This window comes from Diaphorina citri, unplaced genomic scaffold (assembly GCF_000475195.1).
Source record: "Diaphorina citri unplaced genomic scaffold, Diaci psyllid genome assembly version 1.1 scaffold328, whole genome shotgun sequence".
In the NCBI taxonomy this organism is placed as follows: domain Eukaryota; kingdom Metazoa; phylum Arthropoda; class Insecta; order Hemiptera; family Psyllidae; genus Diaphorina; species Diaphorina citri.
The window spans coordinates 118,305-139,926 of record NW_007377763.1 but is presented as its reverse complement, the minus strand read 5'-3'; the positions used below and the strand labels follow the sequence as shown (position 1 = coordinate 139,926).

The 21,622-nt window shown below is 35.7% G+C and overlaps 3 protein-coding genes across 3 annotated transcripts; 2 read left to right on the top strand and 1 right to left on the bottom strand.

Moving 5' to 3' along the window:
* Positions 1-323: 323 nt before the first annotated feature.
* LOC113466758 lies at positions 324-2,888 on the top strand. The gene is made up of 3 exons (XM_026822425.1): positions 324-529; positions 1,791-1,970; positions 2,680-2,888. Exons 1-3 carry the CDS (start codon positions 430-432, stop codon positions 2,886-2,888), a joined length of 489 nt encoding a protein of 162 aa, XP_026678226.1. The 5' UTR covers positions 324-429.
* Positions 2,889-9,179: 6,291 nt separating this feature from the next.
* LOC103507597 lies at positions 9,180-11,529 on the top strand. The gene is made up of 4 exons (XM_017443393.2): positions 9,180-9,224; positions 9,558-9,698; positions 10,141-10,399; positions 10,640-11,529. Exons 1-4 carry the CDS (start codon positions 9,192-9,194, stop codon positions 11,146-11,148), a joined length of 942 nt encoding a protein of 313 aa, XP_017298882.1. The 5' UTR covers positions 9,180-9,191; the 3' UTR covers positions 11,149-11,529.
* Positions 11,530-12,153: 624 nt separating this feature from the next.
* LOC103507596 lies at positions 12,154-21,524 on the bottom strand. The gene is made up of 7 exons (XM_017443392.2): positions 21,294-21,524; positions 17,481-17,532; positions 15,790-15,927; positions 15,316-15,676; positions 13,874-14,005; positions 13,510-13,650; positions 12,154-12,889 (listed from the first exon to the last, which is right to left on the bottom strand). Exons 1-7 carry the CDS (start codon positions 21,522-21,524, stop codon positions 12,730-12,732), a joined length of 1,215 nt encoding a protein of 404 aa, XP_017298881.1. The 3' UTR covers positions 12,154-12,729.
* Between the last annotated feature and the right edge of the window lie 98 nt (positions 21,525-21,622).

The window sequence follows — 21,622 nt, the reverse complement described above, 5'->3', positions numbered from 1 at the left end:
AAAGTTGCTGTGGTTGCTGCTACTTATGGCTAGTTGAGAACACCCTGTTGGTTTGCATTTGAATGACAAATATTATATTACAAAGTTACCATGCTAATCTCAACCTCTTCAGAGACAACATATGCAAATTTTGCACGGACTTTTATTTTTATTTTTAGCTGAATTCTTTTTTTTTTATTATTATTATTCCCTTTTTGTGACGCGTGGCGGTGTTGGTTTCTTGTTTTTATATACTTTCCTAGTTTCACATTAGTCGTTACGAAAGTAAACAAAATTCAAATTTTAAAATTTAGCTGATTTTTGAAATTTTGATTTTTTGAATTTCGTTTTGATTTTGAAGTTTGGAAAATAGGAAAATCTAGGTCTTTTTTCTACTTTTTCCTCTTAGAAATATCTTCTCATCAGTTCATAGCTTGCTGTCAAGTCGTCATGAACAATGACACCTCCCCCGTATCTATCAGGAAACGTAAGCCCAGGATAAAGCAACTCAAAGATACATCTTCAGCTGATCATCCCCAGTGCTCTAATGGTAAGGAAGACTAGGAAGAGTACCTAAGTAATAATTATTTCCGTGATTAATAGTAATGATAATGATGATTTTTGGTACTGCGTGATGCTTGAATAGGACTGAAAAGTTCATTTACTCCTGCAGACCCTGCATTATGCTCCCACACTAAAATTCCTTGTATATACTTTCTCTTTCTTCACATTTTGTTCCATTGTTTTGCTCCTTGACTGGTTGGAACAGTAATAATTTTATGACAGCGTAGGTACATACCTTTGAAATATTTTGTTATTGCATCTAGTTCATTTGTCAATCGTTAATAATTGTTCTGTCTTGTTAGATATATGTACGTTTCTCACGTTTCTCTCTCTCTCTCTCTCTCTCTCCCTCCCTCTCCCTCTCCCTCCCTGTCTTTCTCTCCTTACCAATGCTGTATCTATCAGGAAACGTAAGCCCAGGATAAAGCAACTCAAAGATACATCTTCAGCTGATCATCCCCAGTGCTCTAATGGTAAGGAAGAGTACCTAATAATTATTTCCTTGATTGATAGTAATGATAATGATGATTTTTTGGTACTGCGTGATGCTTGAATAGGACTGAAAAGTTCATTTACTCCTGCAGACCCTGCATTATGCTCCCACACTACTAATCTTGTCAAATTCTCTCAAAAAATGACAATAAAATTCCTTGTGCAGGATAAAATCGGTATCAAATCCATGCTCTTGTATTTACTGAGATACCAGACAAGTGTCTTGTTTTATGGTTTATGGTGCTGGGAAGTTTTGCTTCCTCTGGTTTTTATGGGACGTTGGAAGTAGCTTTGCTGGGCCCCGTTCCCTGAAGAACTTTGTATTTCAGGAATGCCATATCTGTTATCTACATACCAGTATTACTAAAATGTATCTGATTTTATTTACCAATGATCCTATAATCTCATGTTACCTCTAAAAATGCTTGGAGACTGTTCGGGCATATGTAGTCCCCGAGCTTTCTCAGAGGTAAGACTGTTTTATGATCAAAAAGTTAGTTTTATGTTTCATACATGGTCAAGATTGTAGTCTGATAGGTAATATCAGGAGGACTTGCTATCTAGCTAGCAAACTCAAATAACTAACATAGGGTGTTTGATAAGCCGTTCAAATCCAGGATGTATGATAATAATCTAATTTTTTTCTCTAGATATTGACTTGCTATCTAGCTAGCAAACTCAAATAACTAACATAGGGTGTTTGATAAGCCGTTCAAATCCAGGATGTATGATAATAATCTAATCTTTTTCTCCAGATATCCTGGCACAAAATGAGAAACCAACAGGACAAACAAATGCTCCAGAGACACCCATCAGGAAAAACAGTCAACTTTGTGAAAGTCCACAATTTTTGGACTTGGCTGATTCTCCTGAATTCCGAGTTGGCTGGGATGATGGCTTTGGGCAAACCAAGTCCTGTGACCAAATTAAACTGAGTAAGTGTTACCTATGTGTTTTTGTGTTAAACTTGTATGCACCTTCTGGAAGTTATAGGTTTTATGTCAACCTTTTATCAAGTGAATGTTGATAGCACAAGTGTAGAAATAAGTAGCTCTTAGTAAATCTAGAAATCAAATTTTTAGATTGTGGAGTGAATTTCTAAAGTAGTGGGGTGAGATAGAAATTAACGTATGAATATTGTTATTTTAGGATGTACCTACTTACTTGCAGTACTCAGATGGAATGACTGAATTTTAGGATGTACCTACTTACTTGCAGTACTCAGATGGAATGACTGACTGAAATGCCTTGATCATTATCTGGCTCAAACATACTTCATTACGACCAATCCAGCCCAATCATAATATACATACAACAATCTGGCTCAAACATACTTCATTATAACCAATCCAACCCAATCATAATACATACAACAATTGTGAAAAGGTTCTTTGTATTTTTTCAGGTCATTTGGACTTATTATACAGACAAATTCAGTTTGTACACACATACAACAATTGTGAAAAGGTTCTTTGTATTTTTTCAGGTTATTTGGACTTATTATACAGACAAATTCAGTTTGTACAGTGGCATTTTTTCCCATTACTTTAAAGCAGCAGGGTTCTGGAGGAGATTTCTACCCAACCACTAATTTTGCTTTCATTACCCTAGGTATATACCTAAATCGGCTGATTTTTTTTTCAGATTTAACTTCGATTCTAAACGAAGACGATGACGTATTAAGTAATTTGGATATGGATGAAGTTTTATCGCAAATCCCGTCCATCCAGCCTTCCAAACCATGTGAAAAACTCAACACTTCCAATATTGTGCACCAAGAGAAAACGATTGTGTCCATTTCAGCCCATCCATTATGGATGATATTGTTCACCAAGACAAATGTGTTTGCCTGACAACTACAGAAGACATAACTGACCTTCCCTGTACTCTGGATGTTAGTGTTGGATATGGATGAAGTTTTATCGCAAATCCCGTCCATCCAGCCTTCCAAACCATGTGAAAAACCCAACACCTCCAATATCGTGCACCAGGAGAAAACAAGCTCTGTAAATGGGCAGAGGAAAGATGGCGAAAATAGGAACACAAATTTCAACGGTGTCAAACCCAAAATACCAACCTCATTTATGCAGAGGAAAGATGCCGAAAGTGGAATCACTATCTCTTTCAACGGACTCAAACCCAATCCTGTGATATCGACTGTGAACACAAATAAATCAATCCAAGTGCAGAAGTGGATATGGATGAAGTTTTATCGCAAATCCCGTCCATCCAGCCTTCCAAACCATGTGAAAAACCCAACACCTCCAATATCGTGCACCAAGAGAAAACAAGCTCTGTAAATGGGCAGAGGAAAGATGGCGAAAATAGGAACTCAAATTTCAACGGTTTCAAACCCAAAATACCAACCTCATATATGCAGAGGAAAGATGCCGAAAGTGGAACCACTATCTCTTTCAACGGACTCAAACCCAATCCTGTGATATCGACTGTGAATAAGCCAATCCAAGTGCAGAAAACAGTGCCAATTGTGGCCATGCCCGATGTTATTCCCAAGTACACGCAAGAGCAAATACAAATGAAGAAAATCGAAGCCAAGCGAAGACTGGCGTTGAAAATTCGAAGACAGAAGTCATTTGAAATGAAATGAAGGTTTTCCAACCATCTGATTTAGTATAAATAAACAAGGGATTCCGTTATTCAGGTAAAAGTACCCTGAAAACAGAAGAAGAAAAATCCCACCATATACTGCTGAGTCCTAACATGATATAGGTAAGTCCTTTAAATAAAATCTTCCCTTGAAAAGATTGTTAGCGAAGATGTATGTACATTCGATCCGGGCCCAAAATTAATTGAAAAAATTTCCTTCGTGTGTTACCTAAATAGATTTTTTGCACGGCTAACTTACGTGACGATAACCGAAATGAAAAACGCTAGGTGAGTATAACACGTTTCTGCTCTTGCGCAGAAACGAGTTTTCGTCAAATAACGCAAAGAGTTACAGTTGACGGAGGGACGCTAATTTTTGTCGCAAAAACTCGCTACCTACTATGTTTCAACAAAATAGGACAAACAGTTCGAGTTTGAGAGTTATATTGACAATGACAAGAAATAAGAAGATATACATATGTACGTACCTACAGAGGAAGGCTATTAGAAGGATTGACTTCTTTTCATACTATTTTCGCTTAATTATGTATGACCCTTTTACCTACGTATGTATAAAGATAAGGTAATACATATAACTTATACTCGAATCATTGAATAAAATCTACTTATCTGTATGCACCTAATGAAAATTCATACTTATACATAATAAGTAGGTACTAGGATTTACCTTTAGGGCAGTTAGGTTAATACCGTGAAAAGGCAGGTACATTAAGATTTCCATAGAGATCGAATTAGATTAGAATACCTTGTTTATCCTGCCCGAATGAGACTGGAAAATCCCTTTACCACAGGGTCTTATTTATGTCTGATTTCAGTCTAATAGGGTCTTGTATATTTTATGGATTCAATAATACAATTTATATCTAATTATAAATATTTACAATTTTACATTAATATTTATAGTAAATAATATTAACAGCTGATTAGCTCAAGTTGTCTTGAGAACACCCTGTTGGTTTGCATTTGAATGACAAATATTATATTACAAAGTGGGGGGGAAAACCCCATTTTTAAAAAAAAAAAAAAAAAAAAAAAAAACATACGTATCTACAGAGGAAGGCCATTAGAAGGATTGACTTCTTTTCAAACTATTTTCGCTTAATTATGTATGTGACCCTTTTACCTACGTATGTATAAAGCTAACTTATACTCGAATCATTGAATAAAATCTACTTATCTGTATGCACCTAATGAAAATTCATACTTATACATAATAAGTAGGTAATAGGATTTACTTATAGGGCAGTTAGGTTAATACCGTGAAAAGCCAGGTACATTAAGATTTCCATAGATTTCGAATTAGATTAGAATACCTTGTTTGTCCTGCCCGAATGAGACTGGAAAGTCCCTTTACCACAGGGTCTTATTTATGTCTGATTTCAGTCTAAACGGGTTCAAGAATACAATTAAGTATATCTAATTAATAAATTATAAATATTTATATTATTTATAGTGAAGGATATAAACAACTGATTAGCTCAAGTTGTCTTGAGAACACCCTGTTGGTTTGCATTTGAATGACAAATATTATATTACAAAGTTACCATGCTAATCTCAACCTCTTCAGAGACAACATATTATGCAAATTTTGCACGGACTTTTATTTTTATTTTTTAGCTGAATTCTTCTTCTTTTTTTTATTCCCTTATTTTTGTGACGCGTGGCGGTGTGGGTTTCTTGTTTTTAAATACTTTTTCTTTCTTCACATTTTGTTCCATTGTTTTGCTCCTTGACTGGTTGGAACAGTAATAATTTTATGACAGCGTAGGTACATGCCTTTGAAATATTTTGTTATTGCATCTAGTTCATTTGTCAATCGTTAATCATTGTTCTGTTAGATAAATATACATTTCTCACGTTTTTCTCTCTCACACTCCTTGTCTCTCTTTTTCTTTCTTTCTTTCTTTCTCTCTCTCTCTCTCTCTCTCTCTCTCTCTTCCTCTGTCTTTCTCTCCTTACCAATCCTTTGGTTGTCTAGTCCTGAAGAAGGCGATTCCTAAAGTGAAAGGGCACCACTGTAGGAACATTGCTATTAATGCCATAAATTCGTGTTTATGGTGCTGGGAAGTTTTGCTTCCTCTGGTTTTTATGGGACGTTGGAAGAAGCTTTGCTGGGCCCCGTTCCCTGAAGAACTTTGCACTTTGTGTTTCAGGAGTGCCATATCCATATCTGTTATCTACATACCAGTATTACCAAAATGTATCTGATTTTATTTACTAACGATCCTATAATCTCATGTTACCTCTAAGAATGCTTGGAGACTACCTCTAAGAATGCTTGGAGACTGTTCGGGCATATGTTTGTAGTCCCCGAGCTTATGTTTGTAGTTCTCAGAGGTAAGACTATAACATGGGATAGTAGAGAGTAGGTTTATGGTGCTGGGAAGTTTTGCTTCCTCTGGTTTTTATGGGACGTTGGAAGTAGCTTTGCTGGGCCCCGTTCCCTGAAGAACTTTGCATTTCAAGAATGCCATATCTGTTATCTACATACCAGTATTACTAAAATGGATCTGATTTTATTTACCAACGATCCTATAATCTCATGTTACCTCTAAGAATGCTTGGAGACTGTTCGGGCATAATTATGTAGTCCCCGAGCTTTCTCAGAGGTAAGACTTATAACATGAGATAGTAGAGAGTAGACCCAGTCTTAAGTATTTATTTGTATTGTCATTTATTTATCTACTTTATATTCATAGGTACCTATATTATAATGAAATTCTTCCTCACTGGTCTATTTTGTTCTCGCAAGGTTTTATTGTATTTTTTCCATTGAAACTGACTTTAAAAGTCTACTTTATATTCATAGGTACCTATATTATAATGAAATTCTTCCTCACTGGTCTATTTTGTTCTCGCAAGGTTTTATTGTATTTTTTTCCATTGAAACTGACTTGAAAAGATAAATAAATAAAAATATCTTAGATATGTATCAGTATTTTTGTTAATTGCTAATGTTATGAAATTTTATTCTGTTTCTTTGCTTTTTTTATCCTGACTTCCTGACTTTCTTTCTGGTTTTCTTAATAATCACATAATCAGTTACCTGTAGGTATGTTTTGAACATTTAACTCTAATTTTTTCAAAATAAAACCTAAAAACTTAATAAATAGATTATAAAGTTTATATAAAAGAAGAAGTTGAGCAAGTGATGAGATGTGGCCCGGTTCCAGAGCTGAATGGCACAGAAAGGAGAATAATATATTAATTAAACCAATAGTTTGAGTCGTGACCCTCGTGGTACAATGTTTAGTATTTTCCTTTTGACTTCGGAATACAAGAGAACCTTTTCTTCTCGAATCTAGATTACTGGTAGGATACATTTACATTATCCTTATACATTCTTGTTACTTTCTATTACCATGCACAGTGTGCTTAGGGAAACTATACGGTAATCATTTAAATTATTAGTGAGAAGAAGGTAATGGAATCGGTTCATTTTTTCTTTTCGGATGGGTCATGAACTCATGACGCCATATTTGACGGTATTTTGAATAATTTTGTACATAATGGCCTTGAGCCAATGAAATTGAAGGTTGACTTTATTAATATACCTGCCTTATTTATACTGTAGTTATCCTTATACATTCTTGTTACTTTCTATTACCATGCATAGTGTGCTTAGGGAACCTATACGGTAATCATTTAAATTATTAGTGAGAAGGTAATGGAATCGGTTCATTTTTTTCGTTTCGGATGGACCATGACGCCATATTTGACGGTATTTTGAATAATTCTGTACATAATGGCCTTGAGCCAATGAAATTGAAGGTTGACTTTATTAATATACCTGCCTTATTTATACTGTAAGCTGTAAAAGTTTTACTATGCCTTGATTTGATGTTTTATCATGCAACTTCTGTTAATGAACTTTTAATTAATCAGCCGCCAATCTGGCAACATTTTTTTCAATCATCGTGTGTCCGGTTCGACCCCACTAAAATCAAGGTCAACACTTTATCACAATCTTCATCTCAAGATTAAACGCTCATGGAAAGTCCGAACTTTTAATTAATCAGCCGCCAATCTGGCAACATTTTTTTCAATCATCGTGTGTCCGGTTTGACCCCACTAAAATCAAGGTCAACACTTTATCACAATCTTCATCTCAAGATTAAACGCTCATGGAAAGTCGAACGCTTACCTTGAGCCTGAGCGATCGCTATTCAGGCCCGTGCTTGTGTACAAAAAATATTCTACGTAAGATTAAACTAGGGTTTCCTCCTATTCCTACATGATTGAAAGTTGTTTGTTGCTTAATTTATTAGTTAGCAAGCTGCGTTTGCCAGAAGAAACGTTAGGTACGAAAAAAGTAGCAACTTGCTGACCATTCACCATAAGGCGGAATTCCTAATATGTACATCCCCATGTGTAAAATATGATAGTTAAGTATATAGGGGTTCGCCCTCAATTCCTCATCAACTAACGAAATATTAAAAATCGTTTGGGCTGTGATTTCATGACCTTTTTGTACCCCCATAGTCCCATACAAACATGTGTACCTGTGATCATATTAGGTGTATTGTACATATGATTGTATTGTAACAGACTGGCTGGTTGTCCTTTATAAGTTCTCATGCAGAGTTACTAACATGAGAAGCGTGCATTAGCTTTCGTAACCTCAGTGGGATCCTGGGGAGAAGGAAACTCAGGTGCATTTGTCCGGGGGCTTTCGGGGGGACTTTGCTATGGCCGATCTTACCACTGAGAATTAACACAGTTTCAGCTTAAGTCCATAGACATGGCTAGGGGATAACCTCAGTGGGATCCTGGGGAGAAGGAAACTCAGGTGCATTTGTCCGGGGGCCTTCGGGGGGACTTTGCTACTTATGGCCGATCTTACCACTGATAATTAACACAGTTTCAGCTTAACTCCATAGACAAAAAGTAAAAAGCCCACTCCGAGGCTTAGGTGTAAGGACAAACAGCCCTAAAGGATGGGTTAAGCTTGGCAGATACAAAAAGATGTCTTTTCTTTACTCTGCCAACACCATTCGGCGAAAGCTAAAGCCGCTACAACAACAACAAGTCCATAGACAAAAAGTAAAAAGCCCACTCCGAGGCTTAGGTGTAAGGACAAACAGCCCTAAAGGATCCACCCCAGCAAAACAGGCAAGGTGGTAAAGCCTGATGTATGACCTTATAACTCGCGTTACACCTTTCATGCCAATATTATTTAATGTTTTTATCCATCTACATTCATCCGGTTTTAGTGTATTGGCTTTTTTCTGCTAGTAATAAATTATTATTAATTTATACATGCTCGTATTACCTACACATTTTAGTTACTTGATTCAATATTGTTATTTAATGTCCATTAAATATTTCTTTCCCATAGGTACTTAAAAGAATAAACGAAGTAATGACTGAAACTTTTTCTGCCACATAATTCAGTAATGGCAATTTTGAATTTATGAACAATGTTCTCTTTATTGCAGTCTGTCTCATTTCTTTTGTTACATTACTTATGACTTTATGAGTACTTATCTGATATTATTTATCACATTATTATGAAGTAATAATAATTCATGGCATTCAAAACTGTTCACATTGTATCTCAGGTTAGTATGTAAATGAATAGCTCACCTCTAAAGGAGATTTAGCTAAAAAAGAAAAAAAAAAAACTCCTTTTACTTATTGACAAATGACCCCAAGAACTTCTGCTGTAACAGGTGGATACTAGTTCAACTATAGGTGTATTTTCCTGTTGGGAAACTGACCACTGTGGGAACTGAATAGAGCAGTAATCAAATTTCACTAAAGGAAAATACACCTAATTTTACTGATGTGGATATTCAAATTGTATTATATTATTTTTAACATTGGTGTGAATTTTTTTTTAATTATTGATATTTTTTTTTCTTATAATTTCTTCATTGTCTTTCTTCTTCCAGTGTAGATTGCTGGAAGTTTTTGGACATCACGGGGAATATTTGAACACATTTCATGGAGACCTGTTTGACGAGTTTGAAGACACTTGTATCTATGTCACAAAAGTTAAGCTGCAAAGTCCAATGACAAGTCTGTCAGTCAAAGTAAGTTTTGAGGAAAAGACATCAGTTAAGTACCTCCTGAATATTGAATCTGGCCAATCAAATGGATCTCTAATAAAACAATTTTTTACTATTTTTTTACCCCCCAAAATTTGAAACTGGCCCAAAAAAAGGGTTTCTAAAAAAAAAATTTTTTTTTTTTTTTTTTTTTTTTTTTTTTTAGTCAGTACCTAGGTAAGTATTTTTTAAGCATCTGCATCCTCTGAATATTTATTTTTGTCTCTTCCGTTCTAGTTCACAAGATTGAAAGAGGCTGAATTCTGGATCTATGGTATTTATCTGACAAAAATCAACATCCCCACTTCATCAACAAGGGGACTTTTACTCTCTTTTTTTTTTTTTTTTTTTTTTAGTCAGTACCGAGGTAAGTATTTTTTAAGCATCTGCATCCTATGAATATTTATTTTTGTCTCTTCTGTTCTAGTTCACAAGATTGAAAGAGGCCGAATTCTGGATCTATGGTATTTATCTGACAAAAATCAACATCCCCACTTCATCAACAAGGGGACTACAACAGCCTGGCAATCCACAGACCATTGGTTTGTTCCCCACCATGTCCATGCATAGCTTGCCATCTAGTCAACCACCAACTTTGTTAAACTTCCAAAACTTCTTGCAAACCTCATCCAATCGGGAACATTTGCATTTGCCAAATTTACTTTCAAACTTTCTAAATGGCATAGGCGCAAACAGCTCAAACCCATCACACACTGAACATCTTAACGATAACGGGAACATTTGCATTTGCCAAATTTACTTTCAAACTTTCTAAATGGCATAGGAGCAAACAGCTCAAACCCACCACACACTGAACATCTCAACGATAACAATAGTGAGGGAACTGGTCTGAATGGCATTCCAAAACAGGAATCAGAGACAAATGCATTTGCCAAATTTACTTTCAAACTTTCTAAATGGCATAGGAGCAAACAGCTCAAACCCACCACACACTGAACATCTTAACGATAACAATAGTGAGGGAACTAGTCTGAATGGCATTACAAACCGGGAATCACAGACAAGTGAAAATAAACCGAATATGGTGGAAATAGAATGTATGATGGACAAGAAACTTCAAGAATTAGAAGGTCGTATCCACGCAAGGTTTGACCAATTAGAAAAGAAGCAAGATTTGATGCTGAATAAAATAGAAATGCTACTAAATACTCTGAAGTGTACCAATGGAAGTTGTATTGACAAAGATCCATCTGCTAATCTCAATGCAAATGGCAATCACATTAAAGAAGAAAAATTGAGTAGTCAGAATACAAATGGAAGTTGTGTAGAAGGAATACTAGTCAATGAAAATAGAAATGGAACCTATGAAAAGAAGTTGTCCAATCTTAACAAAAATGGAAATTATGATCAAGAAGAAAGCTTATCAAATCTTTTAGAAGATGTCAAAATAGAAAAAGAAGAAGCAAGTAAGTGATGTGAAAATGGAGAGAAAATGATAAAGGTCCATGGAAAGATAAAAATGATATAGGGTTTACAAAAATGATATTACCTACACATAACAATAAAAAGATACGTTGAAATTGGAATAAAAATACGAGTGTTTTACGTCACTTACAAATAGTAGAAAAATATACATAATTATATTTAGAGTAAAGTTTACTTGTAATCCTCAATTACAAAATTGAACAGAAGTACTATTAGCTAAAATAAAAAGAACTACATAAAAGGGGGTTGTCTACCCAGTACAGAACTCAAATAAAATCAAACTTATTTACAACAGTACTACAACACTAAAATTAGATAAAAATATATCTTGTCACAATATATCTAAGAATAATTTAAAAAGAAAAAAAAATACACATAGAGTTAAGCACAGACACGTGGCATTACCCAGTACAGAACTCAAATAAAATCAAACTTATTTACAACAGTACTACAACACTAAAATTAGATAAAAATATATCTTGTCACAATACCTATATCTAAGAATAATTTAAAAAGAAAAAAAAATCTACACATAGAGTTAAGCACAGACACGTGGCACAGAAATGCCCCGCGCATTAACCAGATGAGTTTAGCTCTAAATCCAATTTCTTTTGTACTTTGAAATCAATTTTTTCTCTCAAATTTCTTTTTCTTCCTCTCCCAACTCCATTCTGCTTGACTGCCCAGTTTTCAGCTTGAAAAAAGCTATTGCAGTCTTGGATAAATTGTCTACTGCCACTTCCTCTTCAGCAACCAATACACTGAAATAAATTTTATCTTTTTTTCCCTCATTAGGTTTACTCTGATGAAGTCGATCGTTGTCTGCAGTTTTAGTCAAAAATTTAGACTGGTGTATATGTTCAACTTTTCGGTTATCATCCAAACTGGTAGTCCAATTTCCCATCTTATTTCGGCTGAGAAAATAACTGAGAGTCAACAAATAAAATAGGAGATGGATTCGTAGAAGCCTAACCCATCCTTTAGGGCTGTTCAATTGGTTATCACCCAAACTGGTAGTCCAATTTCCCATCTTATTTCGGTTGAGAAAATAACTGAGAGTCAACAAATAAAATAGGAGATGGATTCGTAGAAGCCTAACCCATCCTTTAGGGCTGTCCAGCCCCTACACCTAAGCCTCAGTTTGGGCTTTGTTAAATAGGAGATGGAAAAAGAAAAAGTGACTGTGAAGTGAAATCCAGTCTTTTTGTAAAATTGCATAGTTATCAACTGAGTTAGTTGGGGCTTTATTAAGAATACCTGCTGATGGCCCTGCTTTAGAGCAATTCTATTTTGAACTTTCTCCCTGCTAAGTGTAGCTGTATTTTATTACATATGTGACTTTTTTAGTCATCATACGAAATTTCCCTTAGGACTAAGTTTGGACTGGCAGCGGATGTGTTGGCGTCATTACGTCCAAACTAGTCCAAAGAGAAATTTCATATGATGACTAAAAAAAAAGTCACATAATAATAAAATACAGCTTGTGTGATTTGAGTTAGCATACTTGGTATTTTCTCACCTTGGCCACTTGGTCTGAGGTCAATCTTAAAGATGAATTTTCGACAGGACTCTAATCCTGGAGAGGTTTGCAGTCCTCTTCTTCATCTTCGGAGAGAGATTCCCGCTTGGCACGCACTCGTCGTTTCCATTCTTGTATGGGTGTGCATGGGAGTGAGTCCACGGATTGGGAATCCAGGGATGAAATGTCATCGTCTTCGTCCAACAACAGGCTGAAAACAGGGAATTCGTCATTATCATTAGACATAAGAGAGGAACAAAAAATTCGAAATCATGGATTTCCAATTTGAAGTTGTATTCTCTATCCTACTTATTTGGGATAGGGATACACTTTTGCAGGAAGAATGCTCTTCCACTTTCTCTACGTTACTTACGTACAGAGAACCTATTCAATGTAATGGGTAATGATGAAAAATTGGAACCGAATTTTTTTCACCCCATAGAAGGTTGAATTACAAAATCCTGTGTTTTAAATTACGAAGGGAAAAAAAAAAAAAAAAAAAAAAAAAAAAAAATCGAAATCATGGATCTTCATTAGTAAACATAAGAGAGGAACAAGAAATTCGAAATCATGGATTTCCAATTTGAAGTTGTATTCTCTATCCTACTTATTTGGGATAGGGATACACTTTTCCAGGAAGAATGCTCTTCCACTTTCTCTACATTACTTACGTACAGAGAACCTATTCAATGTAATGGGTAATGATGAAAAATTGGTACCAAATTTTTTTCACCCCATAGAAGGTTGAATTACAAAATCCTGTGTTTTAAATTACAGAGGAAGAATCACTTGCAAATATTTGCAGGAAAGATTCATTTCAATAATGATTACCTGTTGGGCTCTCCATTCTCATTGGGTGGGTCCCAGAAGTGTAAGCGGGACCTCCAGGACTTGATAAGACCATCCCAAGCTCGGCGACTGTATTTGAGTTCCTTTGGTGGAGTCTTAGGATGATCCTTGGTCCTGTCTTCCCTGTGAAGGAAAATGATACAATTTTTGTTAATGTTGAGAACTAGGCCATTAGAATTTTCTACTATGAGAATCCCAATAATCAAATAGAGAACATAAAACAGATAGAAACAATAGAAACACTAAAAAAGATATATAAAAAAAAAAACTTTTCTTTTACAAAAAATAATGCTTTTTATCAATATTAGAAACTCATCTTAGAATGATTAACAACTTTTTCCCTTACCTCTTGACCATGGAGCAATATCGGTCATAGCCCACTGTGTTTTTACCAAAGTCAATTTGTTTCTGTCTCCTCAGCAGAATAGCAGGGTCAGTCTCATATGCCAGCTTCTTGCCAGAACCAGGAGTACCAGGGCTGCAATAGGAAGGAATAACATGAGATGATGTGTTATTTACAAAAAAGTGTGACAAAGGGACTCCTCCCAGACACAAGCTGCGGTCTTAAAACTCATGTTGGTTCTCTTCTGTTTTCTGATTTTAGTCATTTTTATTCAACTGTGAAATGTTTAAAGAAAGAAAATGTAAAATGGACCTAAATCGAAATTAGTTCAAAAAGTCCAAAATCTTCACAAGTTCACAACAAAAAACAAAAATATGGGAAAAGTTAGGTTAAGGGGAAGCTAGCAAAATCTTGGAGGGACACAGCAACTTTTGGGGTTCGTTCAGATGAAAAACTATTCCTGTTCATACACGTTTATAGTATTTTCCACTGTTTTATTAACAAAGTAAGTAGGTACCTACATAATTATTTTTTTACTGAAAATTTCCATATGAGGTGTGCCTATTTTCACTAAAAGAAAATAACTACATTCCCATTTTCCCAAAGAAAAATGTATTTGATTTTTCAACACTTCTTCTTTCACTTCGTCTTTAAACACTGAAATCCAAAAATGGACATTTTTACTTGACATCTATGGGGAGCTTTTTCCACTGTTGCCGAACGAACAAATAAGAGAAGCGTGTAAAGGGGGAAAAAAATTCCCCCCATTTTCAGTTGATTTTTTTTATACCCTGACTTTTTGTTGGCGTTTGTGTTGTGGCGCGTGGCGCGAACCATTTGAAAAATTCAAGGGTGCAACCAGAAAAATTTCCATCCTGCGGCTTCCTGCGACCGTATGAACCGTATCTATCTGCCTACAAGCTACAAGTACAGTACAACCTATTACAACCAAAGTTTGTACAATCTCTTTAGTACATACATTGTGTTTGCGGTTCTACAGCCTTTTTTTGTTGCGGATTTTGACCTTTGCATTGAATCCATTGCCAATAACACTATTACAGCAGTGTTTTCACAAATAATCAACAAAGATGTTCTTTTCCTCCTATTAGAACATGATCATTGTAAAGGACCACTAATTATTAGCAAGGTCGGGATCAGTAACTTCCCAATGGCAGGAATCAATGTCAGCAGCTCTTGGGCATGTGACAATCTCCTGGCATGTTTTACTATTGGCACAAATCAAGAGTGAGTATCCCATTCAAATTCAGTCAGATTACCCCTTTGATAAAGGACTCTGTAAGTACCTATCTACAATAAATGACTTTGTAAGTACCATTTGCCAGAGCTTTAATAAAAGCATACACCACATAACACAAATTATATATGTGTTAAGCTTTTAAAAAGAAGTTCATGATTAGATGTGTTTAACTTATCCATTTTCTTACCTTTCAATATTGTCATCTCTCTGCCTTTTACGGGACCCATCATTTTTGAATTTAGCATAGGGTGTGTGTTGATCTGGCCGTCTCCTTTGTCTATCTGAACTTCTTGTCATCTTAGATGGACTTTCATCCATGTTGGTCTCTGAAGAGTAGCTTCCCGTATGTTTCCTTTTATTTTTGAATGGACTCACTTTAGTCTCATCATCCATGATTGGGTCAAGATTTGACTTGAGCTTCAAAGGACTTGCCATGTGAAATGTGTCCAAGTGACTTGTCAAACTGAGATCATCGTGAGCTATGGGGAGTTTTTTTGTTGGAGTTTTGCTGTCAATGGATTGAGGGTTCTCTTTTGTGTCCTTGTTTTCTGGAAGAAAATACAAAGGGATATAAAATGTAGGATTCTTCTAATGTTCTGATATCTGATCACATTTGGTGTATAAAGAGTTCAGTGTACATGGTGCAACACTCTCAACTTACCAGTTGTGTCAGCATTTCCTTTGAAGAGACTAGAATATGTGCGGAAATTGACTTCATTCTCATTTTGTACTTCTCCATCCTCTTTCTCGTTTATGACAAGCTTGCTATCTTCATCATCTGCTGTTGTATGGCCAGCACCTGAGAGCTATGTCTAACTGATGAGTTCCAATAAGAACGAAACGCGTCTTAGGCTGCTCTCAGGTGTTGGCTAAAATGCAAATGTTTATTAATGAGGACAGTTAAAGTGGGTTTCAGCTTAACCCCTTACACAAAAAGCCCAAACTGAGGCTTATGTGTAGGGGCTGGACAGCCCTAAAGGATGGGTTAAGCTTCTACAAATCTAGAGTGGGTTCAAAGGCTTGGGTTCCAAGTTTTAACTTGGTGACTCAACATTTTGTTTGTCCATAATTCCATTTTTATTTCACCTTGGCAGAAATGCTCCTCAACAAAAGAAATTTACACATTAGATTTAAGACAAGCACCTGTGGAGGTTCTTAATGCTATGACCACAATATTTGATTAACTTGCCAAAGTTTTTTTTTTTTTTTTTTTCAAAATAAGATTCCCAACCGGTGCACCGGCTAGAGTCCACCAGTTGATGTAACACTGGTGGATAAAAAAAAACTCAATTTTTATCATTTCAAATTGGACAAAACACCTGAAAGGCATTTGCAAACACCTAGAAGACATTTCCTCATTACATTTCAAGCTCAATCAGATCCCAGAGAGGGCCTAAGTGAATACTATGGTTCACTGGACCACTGTGTAGGACTTCATGTATTGGTTCTTTTGACTATTTCTTGCCTGTTTGTTAATAATACAAGAATTGGTATTTGTACAGAAGTGACTGGAAGATTGCTACCAAAGGAACTGGCACAAACGAGCAGTGACCAGTGTCATTATAGGGTTAGGTTAAACACAAAAAGGAGTTTTCATAATTAGAGCAGTGATAAGTGTTATTATAGGGTTAGGTTAGATACCAAAAAGAGCTTTCTTTTCCACTGTTGTGGCTTCTTGCGTAATTACCCCGAGAATTTAACAGATGGTAATGATGAGTAAAGTAAAGAGGTATTTTTCAGTAGAAACTTACTTGTGGATAGGGCTGAAGACAAGTTGAGTCACTGATGAAGGTCCAAAGTCCAAACCAGTTTTTTAGCTTTTCATACTCTGGTATTTTACCTGAGTGTAAGTGCTATGGTTTAAACAGCTGGAAGAAGGTGCAGATTTCCCAATAATAAAACCCTAAAAAAATTGGATTCTTGTATACGTTATTACACGGTAAATTCGAAAAATAAAAAGAACTTTTGAAATTTTCGAAAGCCAAAAGCTCAAAAAAGTCAAAACTGGGAAAAACACTTTTTGTTTACGGCTGAAAATAAAAATAAATGCCGTCCAAAATTTCAGCAAAAAGTCAGGTGGATAAAAAAAAAATCTTGTGGGATATTTCAAATCTTTCCTTTTTTTTGTCAAGTGGAACCGCCGTAGACCTCACCAAAGTGGCGTCTATCGATATAAATATGGGACAAATTAAGTTTGGAAGTTTCTTCATGTAAGGTACGTAAATAACGTGAAAAAACTGATGAAGATGCACCTAAAAAGTTGGCTGAAAAATTTTGGTTCCATGTTAAACGCATATTTACAAAATTAAAAAAAAATGTCAAAAAGAGCTTCACTTCTCACTCCATTCATACTATCCACTACAATGTTACCATCCTTGCAAGACCATTGACTGGGAAATGCGATCTTTTGTGAAAAAGCGGAGATCAAGGTCATTGACCTTTTTAGTTAGTTTTAACTTTTTAACAAGTCGGTACAAATCAAAGTGCGAGATGAAAGAACAACTGGGTCGTCCCTCCGGGAATTTTAGCCCGTAGTGATGTCGAGAAAACAGTAACCTAGGTATTGTACCAACTAATTTGTGTTAATATCTCAGTTTATTATTGTTTTTTTGATTTGATTTTTCGATCTACTCACTTTCATGTAATAATTAAAATCAAGACTAGAAAGCCCGTTCTCCCCTTATATTTCCAATATAACGTTTAAGTCACCCATCCATTTATTGGCCTTGCTCGCGTAGCTTAAAGGTGGACGCCTAAAACCGGTCCTAAAATGATCGACTTGAAGTGTTTATCTAAAACTTTCCGCTTTGACGTTCAATAAGTCGTCGCCGGACAAATTTCAGATCAGAGAGCTCATTTGTGATAAAATGTGAAAAGAATCTCCTAAAAACCAGTTTTTGTTGGTTTTTTGGCTTTATGGTTGCTGCTGGACAAAAATTGCACCACCATTTTCGTGTTCCTGGTAAAAAGATCTTTAATTTGATATATAGGTCGACCAGGTTTGGATAAGTCCTTCTATGGGCACAGACCGGCAGACTGACAGACCGACAGACAGACGACACCGAGGCGAATACAATAGTCCGTCCCTTATACCTTTTTATTACTATTGTAATAATAAAGGAAGGACGGACTAAAAAGCACTAAAAAAAGAAAGAAGTTTGATAGGGGATAGAGGGAACTGTAACTGCTAAGGTCTTATCATCCCGAAATCCAAGAGAGAAGAAAGACAAGATTCCGAGAACGACCATTATACGTCCAGTATAAAATCCGCCCCGGGCGGGAATAGAACCCGCGGTCTAACGCTTACAAGACAGACAAGCCACTAACTAAACTGGCTAAATAAAAGCACTTTGAGCAAATGAATTACTACAGGATTACCTGCCTGTTAGCTTTGATGATGGTAGCTTGCCTGACTTTTAAGTGCTAGGTCGCGGGTTCGATTCACGGCCAGGGCGGAGTCCTAAACAAATAAGGTTCGTTCATGGAAACGGTGACTTTCTCCCAACCTTGTAGGTCTCTATAGAAAATTTATCAGAAAATAAAGAACAAATATTTTTCAAAATAATAACAATATTAGTTTTATTTTTTACTCCTTTTTTTATTAAATCGACTTGTACATTATTTACACACCATAAGTTCTCCTCTTTCCATTGATACCTAGATAATTAGACTCCAGCATGAAATATACCTATGGTGAATTTCACCAACGACTTAATGACCCAACCTTGTAGGTCTCTATAGAAAATTTATCAGAAAATAAAGAACAAATATTTTTCAAAATAATAACAATATTAGTTTTATTTTTTTCTCCTTTTTATTAAATCGACTTGTACATTATTTACACACAATAAGTTCTCCTCTTTCCATTGATACCTAGATAATTAGACGCCGGCATGAAATACAGCTATGGTGAAGTTCACCAACGACTTAGGACTTAATGAGAGATTTAATGGGAGAATTTTTAATAATCCAAAAAGGATATTTTAATAATCTAAAAAGGATATTTTATAATCCAAAAAGGATATTTTAATCATCCAAAAAGGAAGAGTTTTTAAAAACTCCTGTTTGGATCATTAAGAACTCCTTTTTTATCACTGAAAGTTCTCCCATTAGTTAAATCTCTCATTCAGTCGTTGGTGAAATCCACCACTAATCTCCGCGTCTAAGTTCATGGTAACATCCATGTTGATCAATTCAATTCTATAACATAGGTACCAATTTTAATATTTTTTCTCCTCATCCAAATCGATAGTATATCAAACAATAAATAAATAGTCAGCATCATCATATAATCCAAAAAGGATATTTTAATAATCTAAAAAGGATATTTTATAATCCAAAAAGGATATTTTAATCATCCAAAAAGGAAGAGTTTTTCAAAAAATAAATAAACAAAACTCCTGTTTGGATCATTAAGAACTCCTTTTTTATCACTGAAAGTTCTCCCATTAGTTAAATCTCTCATTAAGTCGTTGGTGAAGTCCACCACTAATCTCCGCGTCTAAGTTCATGGTAACATCCATGTTGATCAATTCAATTCTATAACAGAGGTACCAATTTTAATATTTCTCCTCGTCCAAATCGATAGTATATCAAACAATAAATAAATACAAAGTGCGAGATGAAAGAAAAAGCACTAAAAAAAGAAAGAAGTTTGATAGGGGATAGAGGGAACTGTAACTGCTAAGGTCTTATCGTCCCGAAATCGAAGAGAGAAGAAAGACAAGATTCCGAGAACGACCATTATATGTCCAGTATAAAATCCGCCCCGGGCGGGAATAGAACCCGCGGTCTAACGCTTACAAGACAGACAAGCCACTAACTAAAGTGGCTAAATAAAAGCACTTTGAGCAAATGAATTACTACAGGATTACCTGCCTGTTAGCTTTGATGATGGTAGCTTGCCTGACTTGTAAGTGCTAGGTCGCGGGTTCGATTCCCGGCCGGGGCGAAGTCCTAAACAAATAAGGTTCGTTCATGGAAACGGTGACTTTCTCCCAACCTTGTAGGTCTCTATAGAAAATTTATCAGAAAATAAAGAACAAATATTTTTCAAAATAATAACAATATTAGTTTTATTTTTTTCTCCTTTTTATTAAATCGACTTGATCAAAGAAAGAAATAAATGATATAATTTACATTCGAATGAAATGTATTTTTGAACAATTGAGGGAGGAGAAAAATAGACTATGTACAAATTGAGCTAAAATATTGTGGGGATAGGGATGTGTCTTTTTTTTTAAACGAGAATAATACAATCTCCAATATCTGGCCGAAAATACTTTCCTTGTAAACTATTTTATTAGAAAATATAGATAGAGAATATCCTTGTTTATTTGAGAATTTCAACACCAAACTTGAAGGGTTAGGTGGTGGAGAACGCCTCCAGCAATAACCTCACCTAGTGGTTACCTTTCACTCTTATTATACCTAGTAAAAAAAAAAAAAAAATAGTAAAAGGACGAGAAAAACCAAAGCTTGCTCACCGCTCTTTTTCTAATCACTCTTACATCATCAATAATCTCAATAGTTATTCGTTGGTCACTTACAAAAGGTTCCCGAAAACATTGGTAAAACATCTCTTTTTCCTACAAAACATTACTTTTCTTCCTATAGGAAAGGAAAAATATTACTTTCCCTCCAATGGGAAAGGTAAAATATTACTTTCCTTCCTATACGACAAGGAAAAACATTACAATCCTTCCAGTGGGATAAGGAAAACATTACTTTCCCTCCTACATGCTAAGGAAAGAACAAAGTCGCGTTCAAGTGTCGAGGTAGGTCGTACAGAATACATTATGTTACAAAAATACATAATCGTTCGTTCGTTGCTTTGGAAAAGCTAACAGGCCAGGGTGTCTGAGATTCCAAAACGGGGGATTTGGCCATTTTTCTCTACCATGCTAAGGAAAGAACAAAGTCGCGTTCAAGTGTCGAGGTAGGTCGTACAGAATACATTATGTTACAAAAATACATAATCGTTCGTTGCTTTGGAAAAGGTAACAGGCCAGGGTGTCTGAGATTCCAAAACGGGGGATTATGGCCATTTTTCTCTAGGGTAACCGAAGTGGAACACCAGAATTAACCAAGAAACAAGAAAAACGGTCTTGGTAAAGGCTAAAACAAAAGTGTCCTGTTTTATAAATATGTTTCAGTGAAACATACAGAACAGGATACTAACACGGCCGCAGGACGAGGTGTTTCATCGCCGCTTACGACCGTCGGGTTCGCTCCGGCTTTCACCTCGAAACCCGCGATGCGGTTATTGTGAATGTCGTTCGCTTCGAAGAAACCCTGTGGGGGAAGAGACAAATGGTCGTAGAATGAAATATACCTTGTGTATTGAGGGATAGGATACTGACATCTGATGTCGGTATCTGATTTGGTGTAAACCATCGCCGCTTTTATTTCGTACAATGAAACAACTGCTACATTAGACGCATGTGGTCCGTGTCGTAGCATGTCAATCAGTGAATGTACATAGATTAATTTAG